Source organism: Phyllobates terribilis, unplaced genomic scaffold, assembly GCF_046119375.1.
Source record: "Phyllobates terribilis strain yellow unplaced genomic scaffold, ASM4611937v1 Scaffold_1__5_contigs__length_1240528914, whole genome shotgun sequence".
Lineage (NCBI taxonomy): Eukaryota > Metazoa > Chordata > Amphibia > Anura > Dendrobatidae > Phyllobates > Phyllobates terribilis.
In genome coordinates this window covers 943,343,081-943,358,340 of record NW_027362761.1, presented here as the reverse complement: position 1 = coordinate 943,358,340, position 15,260 = coordinate 943,343,081, and the positions used below count along the sequence as shown (strand labels likewise).

At 46.7% G+C, this 15,260-nt stretch overlaps 1 protein-coding gene across 1 annotated transcript in view; it reads left to right on the top strand.

Moving 5' to 3' along the window:
* The window catches only part of MGARP (mitochondria localized glutamic acid rich protein), a 67,900-nt gene that overhangs the window by 16,501 nt on the left and 36,139 nt on the right, over nucleotides 1–15,260 (top strand). The window contains exon 5 of the mRNA XM_073641795.1: nucleotides 1,309–1,743. Coding sequence (XP_073497896.1) covers nucleotides 1,309–1,743 — 435 coding nt within the window. The remainder of the gene's footprint in view (nucleotides 1–1,308; nucleotides 1,744–15,260) is intronic.

Sequence of the window (15,260 nt, the reverse complement as noted above, 5' to 3'; positions counted from 1 at the left end):
CACCTGCTTTAAAATATCAGTTTCTCATGAACCAAAGTATGTACAGCCCAAATTTCAGTACGGTTGATCTCCTTTAGAAGCTACAGCAATTTTTCTGGGTAAAGTGAGTGAATCACCTTGCACATAAAAAGGCCATCCTCTCTCAACCAGCGCACCACCGGAGCGTGTCAGACATCATGGCAAAGACCCCCAATGAAAAAAAGCACTTAAAACATTGCCGGAGAGTGTAAGTAACTCAGATAGGATAAGAGTAGAACAAATAATAATATGTGAAATATTAATCACCAGCTATAATTTGGGAGCCTGCTATGTGAGCTCCCCACAGAACAATGTGACAAAGATCTGAGCAGATTCCACGATATCTCTATAATTAATATAATGATAACAAAAAAAATGGTGTGACACTAGTGACAAGTAATTAGGCCCAAAAGTAATGCGAGTGTAAAATATAAGAAAATACATGCAGTAAATAATAGCACATTCACATTGAATAGCCTCCCAGGACGGCATTGACCATTGGAACAACTGACCCTGTTCATAGTACATGGGGTCTGTTGTGGGGTGGCTTTTGATATTTGCACAATGGATCCAGCAGAGCGTCTTGACTTCTGGAAAGACGCAGATGGGAACAGAGCTTTAGATTGGATTGTAAGGAGCCACATCAGTGAGAGCTTCTGATGTCTCTGGGTGTGTCTGAGACATACGGTACCCACTCACTAACACATTTTTAGAACTATTCTTCCATTTCCATAGGTAGACTTAATGCTACATTCAGATGTAGTCAGATGATTGAAATCGAGCGGTTGTAGGGAGAATATAACTCCGTTTTCTCCCTGCAGCCAAATTTCCAATTAGATATCTGCCATCTGCATATGCTTAAAATGACATTTACTTGCAGATTACCACTATAGTTGCAGGTAAATACCCCTCTTTTTTGTTTTCTTTTACTGACAAGTATAATATATGCTGTGAGAATGTTGTAGTTATAAACTGGCTGAAATAAATCCCAAGGGAGTAGGGAATATTATAATATTTGCAGTGTGACCAAGTGCTCATCTGCTTCTGTCAATAATCAGTGCAGCTAGAATGGCCCTAGATCACCATCGTTATGGAGGATGCTGCCATAGTGTCATTCTTGAAGCAACCATAGATCTAATATAGAGAAACATTCCAAGTCCCATGCATACACAACTCAGCACTAGTATGCTTATCATTTCTTCATTTTGCATAAGTGCCTGTGAGTGCCCCTATAATATATAAATTGTCTTATCTTGGAGCCGTGTCATCTTTACTCGCCTCCTTTGAAAGGTGATAAAGTGGAAGCCAATGCAGTGTCTGAAACCATTGAAGCGGCTGTAGAAGCAGCCATTGAGGAAGCTGTTGCAGAAGAGGTCACTGAGCAGGAGTCAGTCCCTTCCGCAGCTCCGGAGCAGGAGTCAGCCCCCAACGCAGCTCCGGAGCAGGAATCAGCCCCCGACACAGCTCTGGAGCAGGAGTCAGCCCCCAACACAACTCCGGAGCAGGAGTCATCCCCCGACGCAGCTCCGGAGCAGGAGTCAGCCCCAGACGCATCTCCGGAGCAGGAGTCAACCCCAGACGCAGCTGCGGAGCAAGAGTCAGCAACTGTGGAGCAGGAGACAACCCCCATCCCACCTCTGGAACGAGAGCAAGCAGGAGATGAAGCTGCATCAGCACCAACAGAACAGGAGCCAGCACCAAGTCCAGAGGCAGCTTCAGAGCAAGGTTAAAGCAAACATATATGCAATAATGTTTTTTTTAGTAAGTTCCGATGTGAAAAATTGCTACAATTGTAAATGCAGATTAAAGTAGTATATTTAGAAAGTAAAGAACATTCAAAATCTGCATTTTCTGTAAACATAAATTATACCTATAAAGTGTAGACATACTGACAAAATCTCAATTTCTAGTGACTTCAGTTATAATTTATTGGCAAATGTATATACAGAAAAAAATATTATAGATAGTCCAATATTTTTTCTTAGAGCAAGCATTGTTATATGTAATTAACAGGTGGAAGAATGGAAATTATGCAGTAACATATACATTAGGATGCTTTCACATTCAGCTGTGTCGTGACGCCGGATGTATACGTTACAAGGGTTTCCTGGCTAATTCCTATATAGACTGCTCTATTACATGCAGCAAAAAGAAGGAATATCAACGTATACCAACCTAACAAATTCCAAAATTACACTTGTTTTCCGTAGATATGTAAGATGTAGTATTAAACAAAGACCTCAAAACAGTGGGGAAGTACAATACTATACTGGATAGGAAAGTAAAAATGTCCTTTTATAAAAATAAATGACACCTTAAAGGGAACCTGTCACCAGAAAAACCGCTATTAACCTTCAGATATGGGGTTAATCTTCAGGTTAATAGTGTTAGTAATCTGCAAGTTAATAGTGTTATTAACCTGCCCGGCGCCTGCACTTACCCGAACGCTGGGGGGAGAAAATGAACTTTATACACCTCGGCAGCATTGCAGTTTCAGTCACGGTGCCGGTGTGGGTTCAATAGCACTGGCGGCTGTAACTGTGCCCCCTGCCCTGACTGGCACTCTCTCTACATTGGGGCCGGCTGTCAGTCAGGCCCAGGGGTGCAGTTACAGCAGTGGCTTTGTATTTTCAGAGAGGTGACTGAAACGCATCGGCGCCGCCTCCATAACTGAAACCGGGAAAAAAGTTTATTTTCTCCCCACAGCATTCGGGTAAGTGCAGGCACCGGGCAGGTTAGTAACGCTATTTACCTGCAGATTAACCATATATCTGCAGGTTAATAGCGTTTTTTTCTGGTGACAAGTTCCCTTTAACAAATTGTGCTATATAAGTCAATCCCTACAAAGCTGCCTGATACCAATACTTAAGGAAGCAGTCTATGCACCTATGACCTAATTGTCTATCACACTTTGTACTTCTCTTATACATGGTCTACTTACAGCCATGCAATTCAGCCTTCTCTTTTTTACCTCCATCCCTCATGTTGATTCTCATATTTCATCCTGCACTGTATTGCTCTATACTCTGATGTAAATCCAATGATGTGTTAATACAGCATTACATGGTGAGCTAAAGTCAGTACTATCTCTACCTGCTGTGGTGACAGTATGATATTCTTCTCTATATATTCAAAAGAAGATTAAAGGGGTTTTTCCATCTCTCCATAATATTATTAAATACCTTCAATTAGAAATGTATAGTTTCTGATTTGCTATGTCTCTTTCCTCATGTGCAGGCATTGCAGGACCTTAGGTATCTATGGTTACAACCACTCATATAGTGACAGCTTGTTGTTAGTGGTCGTAACTATGGATACCTAAGGTCCTGCAATGCCTGCACATGAGGAAAGAAATATAGCGAAATAGAAAAACTATTCTACATTTCTAATCGGAGGTATTTACTAATACTATTATTATCACACCTACTTCATATTGGGATAGGATCTTGGAGATGGGAATATTCCTTTAAGTTTACTATAAGGAGGCTGAAATGTCATCATCCTAATAACTGCGTGATAAGCACCGTCTACTCATCATCAGTAACTCTAATAGGAGCTTCCCACTCCCCACTGTAGAAAACTTGAGCAATACAGTAAAATGCAATATCTTCATACAGGCAGTTATACTAACAAAGTTGGTTGTCCCAGCATCAGAGAACAAAAATCCACAGAGAAAATAGGATAAACGATATAAGGGTATCCAAAAATATATACAGTTGAAACCAGAAGTTTACATACACTATATAAACAGACACATATGCATATTTTTCTCAATATCTGACATGAAATCAGAATAAACCTTTCCAGTTTTAGGTCAATTAGGATTACCATCATTTGCAATATTTGCCAAATGCCAGAATAATGAGAGAGAGACTGTTTTAAGGCATTTTATTACTGCAAAGTCAAAAGTTTACATACACTAAGGTTACTATGTGTTTAAACAATTCTGGACTGCCCATATGATGATGTTATGTGTTTGGAAGCTTCTGATAGGTTTGTTGGCAACAACTGAGTTAATTAGAGACACATCTGTGGATGTATTTAATGCACACCTGAAACACACTGCTTCTTGGTGTAGTATCATGGGAAAGTCTAAAGAAATCAGCCAAGATATCGGGAAGAGAATTGTGGACTTGCACAAGTCTGGCTCTTCCTTGGGTACAATTTCAAGATATCTGAAGGTGCCTCATTCATCTGTACAAACAATTATACACAAGTACAAACAAGATGGGAATGTCCAGCCATCATACCGCTCAGGAAGGAGACAGGTTCTGTGTCCCAGAGATAAACGTGCTTTGGTCTGACATGTGCATATCAGCCCAAGGACAAAAGCAAAAGACCTTGTGAAGATGATGGCGGAAGCTGGTAAGATTGTGTCAATATCCACAGTGAAACGAGTACTGTATCAACATGGGTTGAAAGGCCACTCTGACAGGAAGAAGCCACTACTCCAAAAGAAACATAAAAAGCCAGATTAATGTTTGCAAATGCACAGAGGTACAAAGACCTTCATTTTTGGAGACATGTCCTGTGGTCTGATGAGACTAAAATTGATCTTTTTGGGCATAATGACCATCGTTACATTTGGAGAAAAAAAGGGAGAAGCTTGGAAGGCTAAGAACACCATCCTAACTGTGAAACACTGGGGTGGCAGCATCATGTTGTGTGGTTGTTTCCTGCAGGAGGGACTGGTGCACTTCACAAAATAGATGGCATCATGAGAAAACAAGATTATGTGGCAATACTGAAGCAACATCTCAAGACATCAGCCAGAAAGTTAAGAAAGTTAAAACTTGGGCGGAAATGGGTCTTCCAAATGGACAATGACGCAAAGCATACTGCAAAATGGCAACAAAGTGGCTTAAGGATAACAAAGTCAATGTTTTGGAGTGGCCATCACAAAGCACTGATTCCAATCCTATTGAAAATTTATGGGCAAAACTGAAAAGGCTGGTGCGAGCAAGGCGACCTACAAACCTGGATCAGTTACACCAGTTTTGTCAGGAGAATGGGCCCAAATTCCGACCAACTATTTTGAGAAGCTTGTGGAAGGATATCCCAAACGTTTGACCCATCATTCGGTTTAAGGGCAATGGTGCCAAATACTAATGAAATGTATGTAAACATTTGACTTTGCAGTAAGTAATAAAAATGCCTTAAAACATTCTCTCTCATTATTCTGACATTTGGCAAATATTAAAAATTATTGTAATCCTAATTGACCTAAAACGGAAAAGGTTTATTCTGATTTCATTTCAGATAATGAGAAAAACATGCATATGTGTCTTTTTATATAATGTATTGTGGTAAGACGACTCGCTCGGCAGCTTCCGGAAGTAGACTAAGGAACCCAGGTTTTCTCTACAGGCTTTATTAAACGGCATAAAACCCTGCACTCCAGCAAAATAAACACAGCCTTACTGGCAAAACGACAAAACAAAAGAATAAACGATAGCAGAGTCCATATGCGTATGGGATTTGCCCACACAGGTCGTAGTCCCAGCCTTCAGCTCTGTCCTGAGCTGAAGGTCTCCCAGTCTGGAGACCTTGCCTCTCCAAACCACACCAGAAAAAAAAAAAACGGACTGAACATTTAAACCTTGCTCAGCCACACCCTGAGATGAAGGTATGGGGAATGACGTCCCTCCCATCTCTATGTCATTCCCATAAAACCACACCCTTTAAAAGAGTTAACCCCCAGCATATAACATGCTGGCAGAAAGTTTATTGGTTTCAGTTCACACAGGCTAGCAACCTGCGTGACACATACCTCCCCTCATATATCATACCAGTGACTCTGTCACAGTATGTAAGCTTCTGGTTTCAACTGTATAGCAACAGAAAAATTACCCATTTAGTATTAGTAAACCTTTATTAGATTAACTCATTAAAAATACCCAAATAACACCACAAAATTATATATATAAGAGGGAGGACAAGAGGATCCCTCAAAAAATAATTAGGAAGGGAAGTGGGCATTTACATTATCCCTGTAAGACCCTAATACTTAGTTGCCCCTACCTGAGCCACAGAGATTGTCACTCTAAAATTGCGTAATGGTGCCCCTGCTCAATGTAATAAGCTAAGTGCCCCTCATCTGGCGTCCCTCTGCATCGTCCTATATAGGACTGAAGACTTACCTTTTGACCTTCTGATGAACCTGAAAAACGCGTCGAGGCGATAACATGGTTTTGTAAAAATCTACTCCTTTTTATATTATGGAGTTATGTTCTGTCTATGATTATATCCTGTACGCTGTCCTGTTTGTTATTCCCATAGCATTGTCAATAGGCTATTTATTGCCATTTTGTCTTTTCTATCCTTTAAGTGTGTGTCTTATTGGGGAATAATTGGGCTTGGCCTATGTTGAGCAGGGTCGCCAACCTCCACGCCTCTGGTAGGGGCAACTAAGTATACGGGTCTTACAGGGTGCAATTTCGCCGTCCTACTCTATTGTTTTTTTGAGGGGATCCTCTTGTTCCCCCGCTTCAAAGAACATAAATTTTCGGATTCCTAGGGGGGTAAATGCAATTCATTTTCAGATAGAAAGAAGCAAGTAAGTAATGTAATACTGGCAGGAATATCTGTATTGGGGGACAAGTGACAAGATGAATTATAAAAAAAACAACACATTACCGGACAGCTACTTTAAAGGCAGTTGTCAGAATGTCGGGTTACTTCTAACAATTACTGGAACATTCCACTAGTATTACAGAACATATTACATTATATCAGCTTCATTTAGCTTTCCTGTGTCAGCTTTTGGACACGCCAGCATGCATTAGTTAAATATCTGCCGCTGGCAGACTAACAGGTCCTAGCCCATTGTCTGCAGGAATCGGTGTGTGATATGATTTTTAGCGTGAATCCTCAGTTACCAATGCACCAATTACTGTTTGGTTATTTAGATTAAAATAATATTCAGCACTTATACCGAGTTCGTTCTTTTATATAGTAATGGTGGCTCTGACAGTGTTTTTCAGTTCTAAGGGATTTATGAACTTGTCATTAGTAAAGATTACAGGGAATCATATTCCAGACATATAAGCCAGTATGAATGATCCAAAATTGAATTTTTTCACAGATACAGTACAGACCAAAAGTTTGGACACACCTTCTCATTTAAAGATTTTTCTGTATTTTCATGACTATGAAAATTGTACATTCACACTGAAGGCATGAAAACTATGAATTAACACATGTGGAATTATATACTTAACAAAAAAGTGTGACACAACTGAAAATATGTCTTATATTCTAGGTTCTTCAAAGTAGCCACCTTTTGCTTTGATGACTGCTTTGCACACTCTTGGCATTCTCTTGATGAGCTTCAAGAGGTAGTCACCGGAAATGGTCTTCCAACAATCTTGAAGGAGTTCCTAGAGATGCTTAGCACTTGTTGGCCCTTTTGCCTTCACTCTGCGGTCCAGCTCACCCCAAACCATCTCGATTGGGTTCAGGTCTGGTGACTGTGGAGGCCAGGTCATCTGGCCTAGCACCCCATCACTCTCCTTCTTGGTCAAATAGCCCTTACACAGCCTGGAGGTGTGTTTGGGGTCATTGTCCTGTTGAAAAATAAATGATGGTCCAACTAAACGCAAATCGGATGGAATAGCATGCAGCTGCAAGATACTGTGGTAGCCATGCTGGTTCAGTATGCCTTCAAATTTGAATAAATCCCCAACAGTGTCACCAGCAAAGCACCCCCACACTATCACACCTCCTCCTCCATGCTTCACGGTGGGAACCAGGCATGTAGAGTCCATCCGTTCACCTTTTCTGCATCGGACAAAGACACGGTTTTTGGAACCAAAGATCTGAAATTTGGACTCATCAGACCAAAGCACAGATTTCCACTGGTCTAATGTCCATTCCTTGTGTTCTTTAGCCCAAACAAGTCTCTTCTGCTTGTTGCCAGTCCTTAGCAGTGGTTTCCTAGCAGCTATTTTACCATGAAGGCCTGCTGCACAAAGTCTCCTTTTAACAGTTGTTGAAGAGATCTGTCTGCTGCTGGAACTCTGTGTGGCATTGACCTGGTCTCTAATCTGAGCTGCTGTTAACCTGCGATTTTTGAGGCTGGTGACTCGGATAAACTTATCCTCAGAAGCAGAGGTGACTCTTGGTCTTCCTTTCCTGGGGCGGTCCTCATGTGAGCCAGTTTCTTTGTAGTGCTTGATGGTTTTTGCAACTGCACTTGGGGACACTTTCAAAGTTTTCCAATTTTTCGGACTGCCTGACCTTCATTTCTTAAAGTAATGATGGCCACTCGTTTTCTTTACTTAGCTGCTTTTTTCTTGCCATAATAAAAATTCTAACAGTCTATTCAGTAGGACTATCAGCTGTGTATCCACCTGACTTCTGCACAACACAACTGATGGTCCCAACCCCATTTATAAGGCAAGAAATCCCACTTATTAAACCTGACAGGGCACACCTGTGAAGTGAAAACCATATACGGTGACTACCTCTTGAAGCTCATCAAGAGAATGCCAAGAGTGTGCAAAGCAGTCACCAAAGCAAAAGGTGGCTACTTTGAAGAACCTAGAATATAAGACATATTTTCAGTTGTTTCACACTTTTTTGTTAAGTATATAATTCCACATGTGTTAATTCATAGTTTTGATGCCTTCAGTGTGAATGTACAATTTTCATAGTCATGAAAATACAGAAAAATCTTTAAATGAGAAGGTGTGTCCAAACTTTTGGTCTGTACTGTATATATTTCATTTTACATTTTGACACCTCCATAACAGTGGCCGCCTTTGCCTCCATAATTATGAAGTGCCCACAAAACAGTGATAGATGCACATATTGCAAGATAAGCAAAAACATAACTCCTGCATCTTCTTGCTCGCACAAGTGCTTTGTAGGGTGCTCTAAAACTATCCAGGCTTTCTTTCTCCACTAGTTATTCCCCTTAATGCAACAGTCCCCAAATGTCTTAATTATTAGATTTGGTTCCTATAAAATAATATGACACAGTGGAAATATGACTTTATTATCCCTCCATACAATATTACTAGCTATAATCCATAGAACATTTTATAATCATTGTTAGGCATTATGCCTAAGCCCCGCCATACTATGACTGAATAATACCAACCTAAAAATACTATCACAGCAGTAAATAACAGTGAAATAAATGTGGACTGCAGTGCTTTCTCATGATACAGGCTGAATAAAGAAATTAAATACTGATATGAAGGCATCTTCTTCTAGAGATTGATGCATTATCATCCTTTGGTCCTTGTTTATATTACATACTGTAGTGCCGGCGTCCCTGCCCTCTGCTAGGCAGGGACGCTGCTCCTCTCACCGCTCTGCTCCGTGCCCGGCTTCCTCCCCCCGCTCTGCTGTCAGCGCGCGCTCCGTCCCGGCGTCCTCCTCCTGCTCTGCTCTCAGCGCGCGCTCCTTCCCGGCCCCTGTGCTTAGGGCGCGCGCGCGCGCGCTCCCCTCCTCTTAAAGGGGCCGCGCGCGCCGCCCTAAAGAGTCCCCGGCCAATGGCCGGAGGACTTCATCATATATAAGGCACCTCCTCCAAAATGGAGGTGCCCGAGCAATGTTGTTTGCACCTGTGTCTCACCTGTGCTTCAGCCCTCAGGTCCCGTTGCCAGTTACCTGCCAGTTTCCTGCTAGTTACCTGCCAGTACCTGCCAGTTACCTGCCTGATTCCTGCCTGAATACTTGTTACCTGTCTGCCAGTCTGAGGTCCGACGGTCTGCCTTACTTCTCCTGTCAGTCTGTCTAAGGACCAGCCTGCCCGCTCACCTGGGAGCGCATGTCAGCTACCTGCCTGCTTGCCTGAGGTCCGACGGTCTGCCTTACTACTCCGGTCAGTCTGTCTATGGACCAGCTTGCCCGCTCACCTGGGAGCGCTTCTCCGTTATCTGCCTGCTTGCCAGCCCGGAGGCTCCGTTGTCACGTGCTGTGACCACCAGCTATCTCAGAGACTCTTGCCCGCTCACCTGGGAGCGCATCTCCGTTACCTGCCTGCTTGCCAGCCCGGAGGTCCCGTTGTCACGTGCGGTGACCATCAGCTATTCCAGAGACTCTTGCCCGCTCACCTGGGAGCGCATCTCCGTTACCTGCCTGCTTGCCAGCCCGGAGGTCCCGTTGTCACGTGCGGTGACCATCAGCTATTCCAGAGACTCTCGCTTGCTCACCTGGGAGCACACATCTACCACCTGCCTGCTAGCCTACCCGGAGGCTCTGCCATCACAGGTCGTACCTACCCCTTACCCAGAGACTGCCCTGATCACTTGCCGTAACTCCCTGTCCGTTCACCCAGAGACTGCCACCCGCTCCCTTACAAGGGCCGCCCCCTTGTATAGTAGCTCAGAGGTTCCGCCTCCCGGACCCGTTACAGTCCGCCTCCCGGATCCGTTACAGTTTGCTCGGGCCATGGAACCCGGTGGCACCCAAGCTCCCTCGCTCTCGGACCTCGCTCTTGAACTGTCCCGTCAGAGGTCCCAACAGGAGGCCATCCTGGGTCACCTGCGGAATGTTAATACTCGCCTGAACACTCTGTCTGATCCACCAACAACCTCCGCCAGTGCCATATCTTGCAATCCGGCGGCTCCGCTGCTCACTAATACTATGGTATCCTACCCCGGACCCCGGCTTTCTGCACCTCCTCGCTTCGGAGGCGACCCCGTCCAGGCTCGGGGCTTCTTGAATCAGTGCACCCTGCATTTTGAACTTTTGTCCTACCAGTTTAACTCCGACCGGGCCAAAATTGCCTTCATCATGTCCCATCTCACCGGGGAGGCCCTGGCCTGGCTGAATCCTCTATGGGAGAGAGGAGACCCCCTGGTGTCCAACTTGCCTGCTTTTCTCACGGCTTTCCGGAAAGTCTTCGACGAACCCGGACGGAAGACCTCATCTGCATCATCGTTGCTACGCCTCCGTCAGGGGAGTCTCACCGTGGGCCAATATGCCATACGGTTCCGTACCCTTGCCTCGGAGCTGGCCTGGGATAACGACGCTCTGGTTTCCGTCTTCTGGGAGGGTCTGTCCGGCCGTATTAAAGATGAACTTGCCGGTCGGGACATTCCTACCACTCTCGATGACTTAATAACTCTTGCCACCCGAATTGACCTACGGTTTCAGGAGCGTGCCAAAGAGGTCACCCGTGAGAGAAGGATTCCACGTTTAGCTCCTACTTTCCAGAAACCCGTCATTCCCTCCATCTCTCCCCAGGTACACTCTCCTGAGCCTATGCAGGTCGACCAGACCAAGATGGTCAAAACCCGTCAGGACTCACGCCGTGCCGAGGGGAGCTGCTTCTACTGTGGCAGTAAGGAGCACCGGATCCGTGCCTGCCCGGAGAGGTCGGGAAACGCCTGTGTCTAGGTTCGCTCAGAGAGGTCCACCTAGACAAGAATAAATCCTCTCCATCCCTGCTGTTGTCAGTTTCGATCATCTACGGGGAGAACCGTTATTTCGAACTAGCCCAACTTGACTCTGGAGCAGCCGGGAACCTTATTTCACAGTCCCTGGTTGAGAAATACCGCATCCCCACCAAACCTCTGGCTGTACCCTTGTCTGTCGCTGCCGTGGATGGGGGCCTCTTACCTCGCCCCATTCAACTCATCACCGAATCCATTACCCTGCAGGTGGGAATGCTGCATTCTGAAAGTATCTCCTTTCATGTTCTGCCTGGACTCTCTCACGCCCTCTTGCTAGGTCTGCCCTGGCTCCAGAGACATGCACCCGTGCTAGACTGGCAAACCGGAGAGGTCCTTCGCTGGGGACAAGACTGTCATAAGACCTGCCTGGTTCCCGTCCATCCCGTTCGTCCCTCTCCTACCCCAGCTAATCTACCTGGACTTCCGATTCCTTATTGGTCTTATGCAGATGTCTTTAATAAAAAGGAGGCAGAGACATTACCACCACATAGACCATACGACTGTCCCATCGATCTGCTACCCGGTACTACTCCTCCCCGTGGGCGTATCTATCCTTTATCCGCTGCTGAGACCCGGTCAATGTCCGAATATATTGAGGAGAATCTGGCCAGAGGATTCATCCGGAAATCTACCTCCCCGGCGGGAGCAGGCTTCTTTTTCGTCAAAAAGAAGGACGGCTCTCTCCGTCCCTGTATAGACTATAGAGGCCTAAACCTGATCACGGTGAAGAATAAGTACCCCCTTCCGCTCATTCCAGAATTATTTGATCGTCTGAGGGGGGCTAGGATCTTCACCAAACTGGACCTTCGTGGGGCGTACAACCTGGTTCGTATTCGTCAGGGGGATGAATGGAAGACGGCATTCAACACCCGGGACGGCCACTATGAATACCTGGTAATGCCCTTTGGTCTCTGTAACGCTCCTGCCGTCTTTCAAGAGTTGGTCAATGACATCTTCCGGGACCTTCTCTACTCCTGCGTAGTGGTGTACCTGGACGACATCTTGGTCTTCTCTCCGGATCTCCAGACTCACCGGAGGGACGTTCGTCAGGTCCTGCTCAGGCTAAGGCAGAACCATCTCTACGCTAAATTTGAGAAGTGCCTCTTTGAGCAGACCTCGCTTCCGTTTCTGGGCTACATTATCTCTCAGACCGGCCTTCAAATGGATCCTGAGAAACTGTCTGCCATCGAGAAATGGCCCCGACCGGAGGGGTTGAAGGCCATTCAGCGTTTCCTGGGCTTCGCCAACTACTACCGCCTCTTCATACCACACTTCTCTTCCCGGACGGCCCCAATTTCTGCGCTCACCCGTAAAGGTACTAATCCCAAAGAGTGGCCACCCGAAGCAGAGGAGGCCTTTCTTTCCCTTAAACAGGCCTTCTCTTCCGCCCCGGTGCTGCATCGCCCAGATGGCAACAAGCAGTTCTTCCTGGAAGTTGACGCCTCCTCCTCTGGAGCCGGAGCGGTACTTACTCAAAAATCATCTTCCGGGAGGATGGTAACTTGTGGCTTCTTCTCTAAACTCTTCTCCTCCTCTGAGCGCAACTATTCCATAGGAGACCGAGAGTTATTGGCCATCAAACTGGCATTGGAGGAGTGGCGTTACCTGCTCGAGGGGGCTCTTCACCCGGTAATAATTTACACTGACCACAAGAACTTGGCTTACCTCCAGCATGCCCAGAGACTTAACCCGCGCCAAGCCCGGTGGTCCTTGTTTTTTGCTCGTTTTGATTTTGTCCTTCATTTTCGCCCGGCTGACAAAAACGTCAAGGCGGATGCCTTGTCTCGATCCTTTCTGGTGTCTGATCTCGAGGAGGATCCGAAACATATCATCGATCCCGCCAGAGTAATGCAGGTGGCTCCCGTGAGTCTAAATCGTCTTCCTCCTGGTAAGACGTTCGTACCAGTACCTGATCGGGAGAAGATTCTACACTGGGGTCATTCGTCTAAACTAGCTGGCCACGCCGGTCAGAAAAAGACCCTCCAGCTTATTACCCGGCACTACTGGTGGCCTAACCTGCACAAGGATGTAATAGACTTTGTTTCTGCCTGTGTGTCCTGCGCCCGCAACAAAGTTCCGAGACACCTGCCGGCCGGCCGCCTCCTACCTCTGCCAGTACCTGCTGCCCCCTGGCAGCATATAGCGATGGACTTCATTACTGATCTGCCTGTCTCTGCCGGTTGTACGGTCATTTGGGTGGTCGCTGACCGCTTCTCCAAGATGGCTCACTTCATTCCACTGCCAGGTCTTCCGTCTGCACCCGAGCTGGCTAAAGACTTTATCCGCCACATCTTCCGTCTTCATGGCCTGCCCCGTCACATCGTGTCGGATCGTGGGGTACAGTTCACTTCCCGTTTCTGGAGAGCCACTTGTAAATTGCTGGACGTCACCCTGGACTTCTCCTCCGCTTACCACCCACAGTCTAATGGTCAAGTGGAGCGGATCAATCAGAACCTGACCAGTTACCTTCGGCACTTCGTTAATGCCCACCATTCTGACTGGGTGGATCTCCTGCCATGGGCCGAATTCTCGTACAACAATCACGAGAGCGAGTCTTCCTCCAAATCCCCGTTTTTTGTAGTCTACGGTCAGCATCCTCGGATCCCGTTTCCCGTCTCCACCTCGGCGGACAATCCGGCTGCGGAATCTCTTGTTAACAAATTTTCCTCCATATGGGAGAGTACCCGGTCCGCACTTCTTCTGTCATCCGAGCGTATGAAAAGACACGCTGACAAAAAACGTCTGGACCCTCCTCAATTCCGCCCTGGGGATAAAGTCTGGCTCTCGTCCAAATATGTCCGGCTCAAGATCCCTTCCTATAAGTTAGGGCCTCGGTTCATCGGCCCACTGGAGGTCATCAGTCAGATCAACCCGGTGGCCTATAAATTGAAACTCCCGGCCAACTTACGGATCCCTAACTCCTTCCATGTGTCTCTCCTCAAACCTGTGGTACTTAACTCTTTTTCCAAGTCTACAGGTACGCCTCCTGCTCCGGTTTCTGCTGTGGACGAGTTTGAGGTAGAGAACATTCTTGCCACCAAAAGGGTAAGAGGAAAGACCTTTTTCCTGGTAGATTGGAAGGGGTTTGGTCCTGAGGAGAGAACGTGGGAGCCCCGGGAGAACATCCATGCCCCTCTCATCCTAGCTAAATTTCTGTCTGGCCTAAAAAAGGGGGGGCCTAAAGGGGGGGGTACTGTAGTGCCGGCGTCCCTGCCCTCTGCTAGGCAGGGACGCTGCTCCTCTCACCGCTCTGCTCCGTGCCCGGCTTCCTCCCCCCGCTCTGCTGTCAGCGCGCGCTCCGTCCCGGCGTCCTCCTCCTGCTCTGCTCTCAGCGCGCGCTCCTTCCCGGCCCCTGTGCTTAGGGCGCGCGCGCTCCCCTCCTCTTAAAGGGGCCGCGCGCGCCGCCCTAAAGAGTCCCCGGCCAATGGCCGGAGGACTTCATCATATATAAGGCACCTCCTCCAAAATGGAGGTGCCCGAGCAATGTTGTTTGCACCTGTGTCTCACCTGTGCTTCAGCCCTCAGGTCCCGTTGCCAGTTACCTGCCAGTTTCCTGCTAGTTACCTGCCAGTACCTGCCAGTTACCTGCCTGATTCCTGCCTGAATACTTGTTACCTGTCTGCCAGTCTGAGGTCCGACGGTCTGCCTTACTTCTCCTGTCAGTCTGTCTAAGGACCAGCCTGCCCGCTCACCTGGGAGCGCATGTCAGCTACCTGCCTGCTTGCCTGAGGTCCGACGGTCTGCCTTACTACTCCGGTCAGTCTGTCTATGGACCAGCTTGCCCGCTCACCTGGGAGCGCTTCTCCGTTATCTGCCTGCTTGCCAGCCCGGAGG